We start from the raw sequence: 11979 nt of genomic DNA, 5'->3' as shown, positions 1-11979 counted from the left end.
GTGCCGCAACTACTGAACCTGTCTGCTGCAACTACTAAAGTCCACACGCCTAGAGCCCGTGCTCCATAACGAGAAGCCACCGCAATGAGAACCACACACACCACAACGAAGACTAGCCGCCCCCGCTCTCGCCGCAACTAGAGAAAAGCTCGCACGCAGCAACCAAGACCCAACGCAGCCAAAACATAAACAGAATTAAAAAGATATCTAAAGAAGCATTTAAGAAAACACAAAGTAGCCTTAAAACCAAGTCTGACAGCAAAGCATTAAGCCGACACAAAGTGCTCACTGGCTCCTGGCAATTCGCTCAATATCCCTGTAAAACACATTTTCTCACTGCACTTGTTCAGTCATCAAGGTCAATGCAAAGAAATGCTACCTTATGAAAGCACGCTTTGTGGTCTGTTTCAAACAGGTCCTTAATTATGTGCATCAAAGGGTCTCGAACAAAAGGCAACTGCTAGGTACTACAAACGTAGCACAAACGATGGTGCTACGTTGGAACAAAACCGTTTTAAATATCTCATTTGCCGTTTTATGTTTCCCACTGGAGATTGGAAACCTCGGGGGGAAAATAACCTCTTGTGCACTGGCCCCCAACCCTGAATTTAATTACATGTTAACAGTGATGCCTTTGAAAACAGGGCTTCCCTTACGCTGCCTCATGCTTGTGCTAGAAACTAAAAAAAAAATCAAATAGAAAGTAAGCTTGTACTCATAAGGAAATGAACCCATGCCATGATTTCACTTTCTTGCCTGCTCTGGACTATTAATTTGACCAAGCCGGAATTAGCACAGCACAGCTGAAACACCAAACCTTAACAGTGCAGTGATATACCAACACAAACTGACCACACGTTACATAGTAGAGTGTGAAAAATAGACAGTACATCCAAGGTGAAATCACATGGCGGTATGAAGGGGGAACAAATGAGCTAATCTGGGGAAGCACGTGCCACTAACTGTATGTAGTTTGGGGTGGGGTGACGAAAAAGAGTATAGAGGGCATAGGGTAGGAAGCTTACTTCAAGTTCCCGGCTCTAGGCGCCCTTCAAGCCAAGTTAAGCTTCTAGCAACTCACCTATAAAGTGAGCTCATTAAACCAGATAACTTCTAAGGTCCATCTCAACTCTAGCTCAGACCCTAGGAAAAAAAGAAGGAAGCCAACAGTTCAGATCCCCGTGAAGCCCAGGAAAAACATGAAATGCTAAAACAGCAATGGTATTAGAACTGTTCAGAATGAACACAGAGCTAAAGGCCGTCATTATAATGAATGGATTAGAACAAATTAAATTTTCTATATCCCTGCAAAACAAATGACCCCAAAGTATCTGAAGCCTGTGCTTCCTTGTTAACAGCTATTTTTCATTACTGAAAACATGACTTGGCACAAAAAGAAAAGTCCAAACTGTGAGCTTTCAGTGCTCCACACTCCCCTGTTTAATATGGCATTTTGCACTATATACATTAATGGAAATCTGAAACAAACAGAAAGAACTTTAGTCAAACTCCCCTTCCTCCTCCAGCTTTATTGGACAGTTTAAAATTACATCTTTCTATTTTCTAGGACTTCAGGTGCTTCTTCCATCTGACTTTTAAAAACTGATTACAGCAAATGAAACACAGTTGTCTAAGTGATATAGTATACAAAAATAACATCTTGATTTCTGTGAAAATGCATTTCTCTGCAATTCCTGAATAGCTCCAAATTATGCTAGCTCTGAGCATAGATGTTGACTCTGGGCTTTAGATTTAGTCTTTGAAAAAATGTGTTCTACACCTTTGCCATCGCCATCTGTTTAGCCAGCATCAACGCTGCGGGGAAGTTGTTCCTGTTCAGGCTTTTATCCCAAGTTTTCTCGCACAGCCGTTAACACGCGTGTTTGGTTTTTATTTTGTTTACTCCCAGTCAACTGTATGTCCTATGTAGGGCCTGTACAGATGTTACTTGATGTTATTTAACAGCTACTGAGGTCAGACAATCCAAGGCAGTCATTATGCTAAAATTAAAGTTATTTATGGAAGCTCATGGACACTTCCAGGATTGGTTTTTACCTCCTACATGGGAACATATTTGAGAAACCCAGAACGGGCTCACTGGTCTGACTCAACTCTTCCCATTCATCAATCCCTATTCACCAGTGGCGCGGAAAGGGGGTTCTTTAACAAAGCATTATACATAACACCTCTACCAAACTAAACATAAACTTTTTTTTGTAGTTAAATGCAGGAAGTCGGTTTTTTTCCACCCCTTTCCTCCTTTTACACGGCAAGTAAAGCTCACTGGCCTGGGAGTAGCCTCTATCTGCCAACCTTTGGCCAGTGAAGAGGATTCAATCAGAAAAGGAGGGGCGACAGAGGACAGTAATTAAGCCGTGGCCTCGATCGTGCACTCCCGTGCAAGGTGCCCTGACTCGCCACAGCGGTAACAGTTGACTTCACTCGTCTTGCTGCAGTTGATGGCTACGTGACCAGTCTCGCCACACCTAAAGAAAGGAAAGTAGAACAACTTCAGAACAGCACTCAGAAAATGCCTACCTGGACTAAAGCAATAGGCGACTGCAGAACAAAACGCAACAATAAACCAGTACAGTTTTGTTTTCAGGACAGTAAGTCTTATTATCCCCTAAACTAAGACCAAAAAGGAGGAACTTGATAGCGAAGCTACCGAATTGTGCAGCCTAAGGCATAAAACCAAAACCTTTGCCTTAAGAGTCCAACCAACACCACAACCAAAACCCTGGCCAATGTTAGAGTTTCACACAAATTAACCCCTAAGATTTCACAGGTACATACATATCAAAACTTATAAAATTTTACACTTTCACGGGTACATATTATTATATGTCACATTCACAGACAGGCAGAGTCTTCTGGTTTCATGACAAAAGATTTGTGTGTATGAATTACACGGTTTTCTACAGAGTCTCTGAAAACCCCAAATTATTAAAACAAAACATTTTTTTTTGGCGGGGGGGTGGGGGGGTGGGCACCCTGCACAGTAGGCGGGATCTTAGCTCCCTGACCAGGGACCAGAGCCACGCCCCGTGAAGCGGGAGCACACACGGAGTCCTGAGCACTGGACCGCCAGGGAAGCCCCAACATTCTTATTTTGAGAACATTAAAAATTCCGAAGTTGTGCCGCGCGCTGCCCAGCTGCCACAACCCACCAGGCATCACGGCGGGACGCCGCCCAAGGCAGACGGTTGGGCGACGCACGCCGGACACTTCTCGTACGGTCGCAGCCACCCCGGGGAATGCGCTCTCCCCAGGGCCCTCCCGTGTACCGCCAGCTCAGTCTGCAGGAGCCCCTGCAACGGGCTCTCCGCCGGCAGCACGCCAGCAACTCACCGATAGCACTTCACTTTGGTGCAGTCTTTCTGAATGTGTCCAAACTCTCCGCAAGAATAGCACTTCTGCTCGTCCGCGTGGTCACAGTCCCGGGCCAGGTGGCCGGGTTTGCCGCAGTTGTAGCAGCACTGCTCTCGCTCCCGCTTGGGCTCCTTGCAGTCCTTGGCAATGTGGCCTCCTCGGCCGCAGTTATAGCAGGCTTCAACAATAAGGAAAAGAAGCAGACCAAGACTATAAAAACCGTACAGACGCCGCTACGTTTCAAAGCACACAGCACACACGCTCAGAGGCGGAAAATCTCCTCCGACGCAGTGGTGCATGCTCGTATGAAGAGGGAGTGTTCAATACTTACCATCCTCCTGTAGATCACAATCCTTGGCAAGGTGACCAGACTCACCGCAGCGGTAACAGATGTCCGGAAGAGACGAGGAAACAAACTGGAAACCTATTTTGGGCAGAAACAAAAAGAATTTGGCTAATTAGACCAGTCTTGATACTTACGAATACGAAAGTACTTCAAAATTTTTTATTCGACAAAAATACCTCTATCCGAGGTAAAACCACCTCTGCCACGGCTTCTCATTCCACGACCACGGCCCCCACCGGTGGGGCATTCCCGGGCCCAGTGGCCAGATCGTCCACACTTGAAGCATTCATTACTGCTCATGGCTGCAGCCAGATCTTCAAAACATTAAAAATGACAACATTAAACCACTTGAAATTACTTTTAGCTTTTATTCCCCGTTTAGTGTATTTCTGGATAATTATTCTGGATAAAAAAAAGCCAACCAATATATTGGTTAGAAAAACAATCACATAACTATATATATAGGCATTATATATCTATTATGAAATATATTTAAAGTGAAAAACACATTGAAAACATATATTTTCGTAAAACTTGTGATCTTTACAATCATTAAGATTATACATACATGTTAATCCAATTATTAATGGGATGATGGGACTTACAGGGTTAGTATCCGTGAGTATCATTAGAAACAGTAATACCTCATTCCAGGTCCAACTTAAGGGACATTTTCATGGTTACAAGCCAGTAAACTTTATTGTGGGCAACTGGAAGTCATTTACTGGTTATAAAATTGGAATAACCCCGTGGAGCTGCAGTATGGATTCTGAAAGTGGATGAAGAAACATTCTCCTCTGCGCCCTTAGCACCCCACACAGTGCCTAATTAAACTGCAGCCCTACGTGCTGATTCAGTATTTAGAGCAGACACGTTAGAAGAAATGCAGGCAATTTTGTCTCTAGATGGCAGCGTATGTTAAAAATATTAGAAAAATGACAAAGAGGAACACCAAAGTAAAACACCAGTAGCACTAGGACCATTTTTTCCCTCTTCTATTCTCCCATTTCCAATTTTTTCTGTAATTTTACATTTAAAACAAGGTTACTTAGAATTTCACAGTAGACTCCTTTATTGGGTATTGTTTCAAAATAAAAGCAAAAACTCCAACTAAAGCAAATGCATTTTATACTTATGTAACAATCTAAAAATAAGCAGGGGCTATTCCTAGAATAGAATAGAATGGAATGGAAGAGAACAGAATGGAATGTTGCAGGACAAAGTCCTAGTAAAGTGGCCTTTAAAAAACAAACTAGTTAAAAACAATGTAACTTCTACATTTCCACACTTCCACATCTAAACATTTTTACCCTTAATTCCAGTGTCAAACAACGGTAAACAAAGTTTTTAAAACACGTTGTAGAGAAATCTAGTGACTAAAAATTATGCTCAAGTTTCAAGTCTCCATCATCAAATATTGAAAAGAACTCATTACCTATCTCAACTCTGCAATCAGAGCCAGGATAAATCTTCAGAGGAATCTTTCTACCAACTCTTGCCACTTGCCGTATAAACTTATTACCAAAAGGCGGTAGGGGAAAGTGCCTGAATGCATAACGCACATTTCTAGTCAGATGAAACCAGTCAGCGAAGATTAAAAACGTATTTTTGCAAAATTACATTTGCTTTCTTATACAGGTGCTGGCATTCTAAGTCATGTGGAGGGCTGGTTTCCACCAGAGAGAATACTCGTGATTACAAAACGAATGGCACGTAAGATGATCACAGAAAAGTGCAGCTTATGGTATGTCATCCTCCCTTCAACCCCACTTTCATTTTGCACCTTGTTTACTCGGGACCAATGTGAGCACATTACCTCTTGGTCCCAAGGAGTTCTTTGCACCAACGATCACTTCCTTTCACAAGGTAATCCAGGCAATCTGACAAGTTCTGAGTATTTTATAATTTTATTTCAATAAGATACTTATCTTGTAGAAAAATGACAAGCCAATATTCAATATGCATTTTCAAAGCTAAAGAAATGATAGTTCCGGGCAACCTCCCAAGGACCTCTTGCTTCACAATGGTAAAGTACAAAGGAAATACGTTACAATGAATTATCAGATGTTTATCAGTGTACTGAATAAAGTCAGCAGTTAACATTTTAGGTTTACTTTTAGCCTACAAATATTAGTTTAAAAAATTTAGCTACTCAAGAACTGATTAAGCGACATGTGGATTTTCCATGAGCTCTTTCTCTCTCTTTGGCCAAGCCGACCTCAATCAGCTGGTCTACATTCTCACTGACTCCTTTATGACAGAGAGCTCTTTAGTAACAGTAACCCAACTGATTCCCACTGTGTTTTTAAGGCATGCTACTGGTCCTGGTACTCATCTTACATACAAATGTACTTAGTTATAAGGTCTTTAGAGAATGGCCTGGGAGTACTCCTCAGGAAAACGAGAGGCGCTACGACAAAGCTGCAAATCTATCATGGCTCCCTCACTCCCACTGCTCTTGGCCCCAGTTTGCGGCACTGCCCTGCCCCCGCCTCTCCCGCCTGTCACAACCTTGTGCAGCCTTCCAGGGCCAACTCTATAAAAGAACCTGACCACACCACCCAGCCTGGAGCTATCCTTAACCCCTAGTAAGACCCAGGGCACTCTGCACTACCATTTTGCTTTTTAACATATTCCTTCAGAGTAGACACCAAGTAATTCACCTTTGAATCAAAATACCCCATACAATTATCCTTTTAGTAGCAGTATAACTCAGTATTTTAACTGCTGGGTTGTTTGTGGGTTTTTTGGGGTGGTGGTGGTGCACCAATAGTCATTTGCTGAATGAAACAAATTGTGTTTCTTGTACAGACCCGATCCAATCCTGTAAGTACTGACAATAAAACACCTGAATTCCTGCTATCACAAGAGGTGCTGCACCCTTAATTTAAAGTAATGATGCTGAGAACTCCCTGGTGGTCCAGTGGTTAGGACTCAGCGCTTTCACTGCCGGGGCCCAGGTTCGAACTAAAATCTCACAAGCCACGTAGCCCGGCACCCCCCAGGGGAAAAAAAAAAAGTTAACGATGTATTTTCAACTAAGTACTCAATAAGCATTGACTACAATCACCCTAAATTCAGTATGTATTTCAGATTGTCTAGTAAAATCCCCACATGTAGCTGAGAAACTTTCACTCCAGGTTACTAAAATCAGCAACTGAGCCCGGACCCCTAACTTGCCATCCAGACTCTCAGCAACATTTTATGGAATGCTACAAAACATATATACGAATTTAAAAAACAAATACCGTATTTTCACTGCTGCCAGGCAGTAGGAGAGCATATTTTTCTTCCTTTTGCTGCTAAAAATCATTGCTGTTATCTACACCCACGCATCCTCACACAGTATAAAAAGACTCGGGGATTACAGGGCTAACCACTTAACCCAGCTTAACCACTTGCTGCCGTTACCTCAAGACACCTGACCCCTCTCCTGTCTTGAGGAAGATAAAACTGATCTGTAACCACATTACTAACAGGTGCTGCATTTAAAAAACGTATGGATTTATGTCCACTGATTACACGGTTCTTCCTGCCTTTCTACTCTTCTCCCAGTTAGGCCGGACTGTACACAGACAGATGAGCACTCAGTCCAGGGAATCCGCTGGTGGCCTAGTGGTTAGGATTCTGGGCATCCATCCTGCAAGCCGCACAACACAGCCAAAACAAACAAACAAACAAAACCAATCTATACAATCTCTAGGCTTGAAGTGGGCCCACCCAACCCTGCTTATACTCCAGCTTCCCATCTCATAAGACCTACTTCCTGAGTGGAATGGATTAGAGGTAAGACAAGAAAAAGGGTGAAATCCTAAGGACTTACATTTTCAACAACAGGAATCAGGATGTTTCCCTCTCGATTGCTGTGGATTGAATTCTCATTGATATAAGTCACATGTGAAGATGTGGGAGGAGCGCAAGGCAGGCCAGGCGGCAGGAGGAGTAAGGCGGTCAAGATGTGCTTTGCCAAGACTCACTGTGAGGGCCGTGTAAGCTAAACTATGAGGCCCCTTTTACAGACGCTGCACTCGTCTAGGCCTTAAGGCTTAAATCCTGGAATGGGTACCAAAACGTAAATGGTAATACAAATGCCTTCGTGAATCTAATTCTACCATATTTTTGATACTAAGAACAAAGCCAGTAAATTACTTAAATCTTAACAGCACACGGTCAAGACGAACAATGCATTCCAACGAATAAGAGACCATAACTCTCTATAAATACGTTTAACAGAAGTAGCAACAGGCAAGGGGGGAGTGGGGAACGTGACATGAAGCAGTCGATGAGGACCGGGTCAGAGTGTTTTCTTAACAGCCATATCGATCCACATTTGCTGTGTCTCCAGTCACCTTCCCCAAACTCAGGGTTACCCCTGACTCATCCACGTTGACCTGACCTGCACCGAGACCACAGGGGAGCTTCTGCCCCTTGAATGCACTCACCCACTTTTACGCCCTAATAAGTTGGTTCAGAGTTCCAACATGGTACTGAAACACTTCAAACTGTTGAAATAAAGATAAACTACAGACAGAATGGCAGGAGGCAAGTGACACTGTGCACTACCTGTGTTCTGGCCAGAACACAGGAGGACAGAGCACAGTCCTGGGAGCAGCGCTGCTCACCCCATTTCTGCCCGCCCTGAAGGGTTGATCAGCAGCTGAGTACCTGCTGCGAGTCACGGACGACAAACACTGATCTGTGATCCCTGCCACCTTGCTACTCGTGGATTCTTGCCCCCATTTGACAATAAGGAAACCGAGGATCTGAGACCAAATGACTTCCCAAAGCCACACAACTACTGGGTTGGCCACAAAGTCCGCTCGGGTTTTCCCATAACATCTTATTCCTAGAATTTTTTGGCTAACCCTACAAAGTTCTAGAGTCAGGATTTCAACAGTTGGCTCCAAGTCCTCTGCAGAGGCTTCTGTTAGGGTTAAGTGATCCAGTACATGAAAATGCTATCAGAAAAGCACAGCAATTTAGAGAAGTCAAAATAAAACAAGCATCGATCCATTTCTAAAAATCCACACCCATGAATGAATTTAAAGCCACTTTAGATTTTAACCTTCTTGCTGAGGCAGAACTCAGGAGTGTCACCACAGCCCAAAGACTGGCAGGCAGCCTGCCTTCACTAGTTAATACCCTCACCTGTAATCATGGAGCCAGCCCAGGAGACCACCATACCGCACTCTCAGAGAGCCCTGCTTAACGGAGCCCATCCACTCACAACGTGAATGCTGGTAGCCACAAGCTCTATTTTATTATTCCAGCAGTTTTTACAACATGAAAATGGTGTACACTTTACTGTGGATCTCTCAACAGCGTGCCCTTACTGCAGCAGCGTCTGACACTGCCAGAGTAAGAGTTCTATTAAGTGAGACAGTACAGAAAGAGCGTGCTCCACACAGCAGGCCAGGATGCCTTGGCATCAGTCTTCGGCTCTCCACTTACCGTCAGAAGGCTAGGAAGAGGAAAGACGCCAGCAATTCTTAAAAGAAACTCGCACTCCTGCAAGGGGGCGGGGGGGCAAATCTCTCTTCTTGTCAAGCGTTTAGACAACAGACCAATCATTCCAATTAGTCAAACTGTGGTTCTACTGCCTTTAAGTACCCATTTTAAGCTTCCATTTAGGTACCACAGACTTCAATTAGATTTTAAGAAAGGTAAAAAGAATCCAATCATAAAACTGTATTACAAAACTCGCTTGTAATACTTTAAAAAAGATAGCATTCGGCCTGTTCCAGATGTTCAAATGCAAGTGTAATAAACGCCCCTTAAGTTTTCCACTGATTTGGCTCAAAATATTCTAAAGAGACCGCACGTATGAAACACCTAGCTTGTGACCAATATGAAAAGGAATGTGGACCTTTGGTTGCTGAGAAAAACCCAACTTACCTGTGACATATTAGATAAATACATAAATATATACTGTTAGCTTTTTTCAAATACTGTTGCCAAGAGTTGCGATTTGGAAAAATTTTAAGTCCTTAATTCAGCCCTTGGGAACCTAATAAATTATTCCTTTTATATTCCAGTCCAGAGAGCTCCTTGTAGACAAGAATCAGGCCCAACAAACTAAAAACAGCATGAAACTATGTACGCGGCACTTTGTAGGTGTTTGATTAAGCCTCCATCACAGTAATTTTTAAGAAGCGTTTGAAAATAACTGCTTTGCAGAGGGGGAAAAAAAAGCCTAAGAGGTAGGAACTTCTTTTCCTCCATCTCTTTAGAACCTCAAAACCTCACACTCAACTTGTAGGGCTTGAGCAAAAGAATAACAAAGTTCTTAATTTAAATTAAGGTCAACTCACTGATGCAAAAATTAACTGGTTATGTTTCTCTCCCAGAACTGCGTCAAACAACAGGAAAAAGGGAAAAATCTGTTTTTAAAAACTTGTCATTTGGGGGTACAAGATGAGGACGTAAATTAATCCTCCTGAAAAGGAAAAAAACTAATCCCGACTCTTGGCTTCTTTACCCTACCCTTTCGGTGGATCCTTCTGAATAATGCCTGAAACACACTATCTGAAGTCACAGAGGAAAACTGAGCAATGTTTTCTTTTCCTAAGACCCCCAAAACCAGATGTAGTCACTTCCTTTGCAAGTGCCCTGTGGCTGCGGCCATGTGGTTAACATGTGGCAACAAGCACAAGCTTTACCCGTAATAAAATCAACACCCAAACCCCAATGTGGGCCATTATGCCATTCTAAAATAGGTTTTCACGTTTGGAAAATCCAAATGGAGATTGGCTAATTAATCGTCTCACCTCGTTTTTATATTAAATTGTATTCGTTTCACCTATCCAAGAGATGATGCAAAGGTTACTGCTGCTGCCATGATTTTGGAAGTTTGACAAATTCATGCTTTTTTCTGAAAACGGGGTTTTTTAGACGCCTCCGTAACTTAAATTAGTGTTGACTCAAGAAAAGCAGGCCTTATCTGCCCTTTCCCGAACTGCACCGTAAAACAAGTAACTTACATGTCAATGACGATAAAAATTCAAGAAGCGAGAAGCTATCGGGAAGTAGACAGAGCGAGTCCCGAAGCCTCACGGGCCTTCCGGTGGGGTGTCCCCCCACTCTAAACGGAGAGCTTCTCCAAGGCCCCACCTAAACCCACAGAGCCCCTGGCACATGGCCCGCGCCAAGCCCAGCCCCCGTGCCCCCCGCCGCTCCAGGGCCCTCCCCCCCACACGGCCCCCTCCCCGCACGTTCCCGCCAAATCCACCCCCGCCCTATGTTCCGCGGCCCCGGAGCCCCCGCCTCGGCCCCAAGGACGCGCGGCCTCGTCCGCGGCGAGGCTGCGGCCTGGGCCCGGCGGCCCGACTGCGGCGACCCCGCGTCCCGGGCGGCAGGCAGGGCGAGAGGGCGGCCGGCCGCGGGGCGCAGTCCGGGGCCGGGCGGCGGCGGCCCGTTTCCCGCCTGACGCAGCAGCGGCGCAGGCCGGAGCGCGGCCGCCATCGCCGCCTCCCTGCTCCCGACCCTTCGCCCGCGGTCACCGCACCGCGGCCCCCGGCATGCTCGCGGCCTCACCTTCGGCGTCGGAGGGGCCCGCAACGGCGGAGACTCGGACACAGGCCGAGAACGCGGATCGTGAGGCAGCGGCTGTTTATTTTCAGGGTCCTCGCCTGCGCCACACGCGGGTCTGCACACGGCCCCACACACGCCGCTGCGCACGGCTCTCCTCCGCCTCGCCCACGCGGCCAATCAGCGCGCGGGGCTCGGCCGTCCAATTAGGGCCGCCTGTGGGGAGGGCCGCCCCGCCCGACGCACCGCGTCGGGCGGGGCTCTTCCCCTGAGCGCGCGGCCCTTGCCGCCGTGCTGCGCGTGCGGCCTTCCGGCTCCGAGACCCGGCCTCTCAGGATCGGGGATGTCGGGATTCCTGGCTCGGCGACCGTTGTGGCAGCAGTGTCGAGGGGTGCCGAGAGGTGGGGGTGGGGGGGTCTCAGGGAGGCGGCTGTGGTGCGCATGGGGCCGGGAGGACTCCTCCCGATGGCGGGCTCCGGAAAGCGTGTGCCCGCGGTCCCTGAGCTCGGCGCGGCCGGAGCCCGGCCCCACTTCCGGGGCCTCTCGGTTTGGGGAAGTCGAACTGCCCAATCACGCAGGTGGCCGTGGCTGCGGCCCGCAGGCCTGAGATTCGTTTGGGTTTTTCTGGGGCCCAGGCAGAGCCCCGAAGGCCTCGCAGCTCCCACTTGCAGGACTGATAACACCCCCTTTCAAATAAAAGTCCCTCCCTGGGGAGCGGGCGGAGGTGGAAGGAC

The 11979-nt window shown here is 46.1% G+C and overlaps 1 protein-coding gene across 10 annotated transcripts; it reads right to left on the bottom strand.

Moving 5' to 3' along the window:
- Nucleotides 1-1416: 1416 nt before the first annotated feature.
- On the bottom strand, nucleotides 1417-11979 carry CNBP (CCHC-type zinc finger nucleic acid binding protein). Of its 10 annotated transcripts, none has more exons than XM_067043336.1 (7): nucleotides 11252-11896; nucleotides 9170-9226; nucleotides 7542-7771; nucleotides 3916-4032; nucleotides 3704-3796; nucleotides 3352-3550; nucleotides 1417-2486 (listed from the first exon to the last, which is right to left on the bottom strand). In XM_067043336.1, the coding sequence occupies exons 4-7, from the start codon at nucleotides 4016-4018 to the stop codon at nucleotides 2369-2371; spliced, it is 513 nt and encodes a 170-aa protein (XP_066899437.1). In that variant the 5' UTR covers nucleotides 4019-4032; nucleotides 7542-7771; nucleotides 9170-9226; nucleotides 11252-11896; the 3' UTR covers nucleotides 1417-2368. The 10 variants fall into 10 exon arrangements, with proteins under 10 accessions (XP_066899437.1, XP_066899434.1, XP_058932704.1 ...); XM_067043333.1 differs by having other exon boundaries at nucleotides 3895-4032; nucleotides 11252-11738; XM_059076721.2 differs by lacking the exon at nucleotides 7542-7771 and having other exon boundaries at nucleotides 3895-4032; nucleotides 11252-11912.

Source organism: Kogia breviceps, chromosome 10, assembly GCF_026419965.1.
Source record: "Kogia breviceps isolate mKogBre1 chromosome 10, mKogBre1 haplotype 1, whole genome shotgun sequence".
In the NCBI taxonomy this organism is placed as follows: domain Eukaryota; kingdom Metazoa; phylum Chordata; class Mammalia; order Artiodactyla; family Physeteridae; genus Kogia; species Kogia breviceps.
Note: the sequence above shows the minus strand (reverse complement) of the source record. Positions and strands in the feature narration are given on the sequence as shown.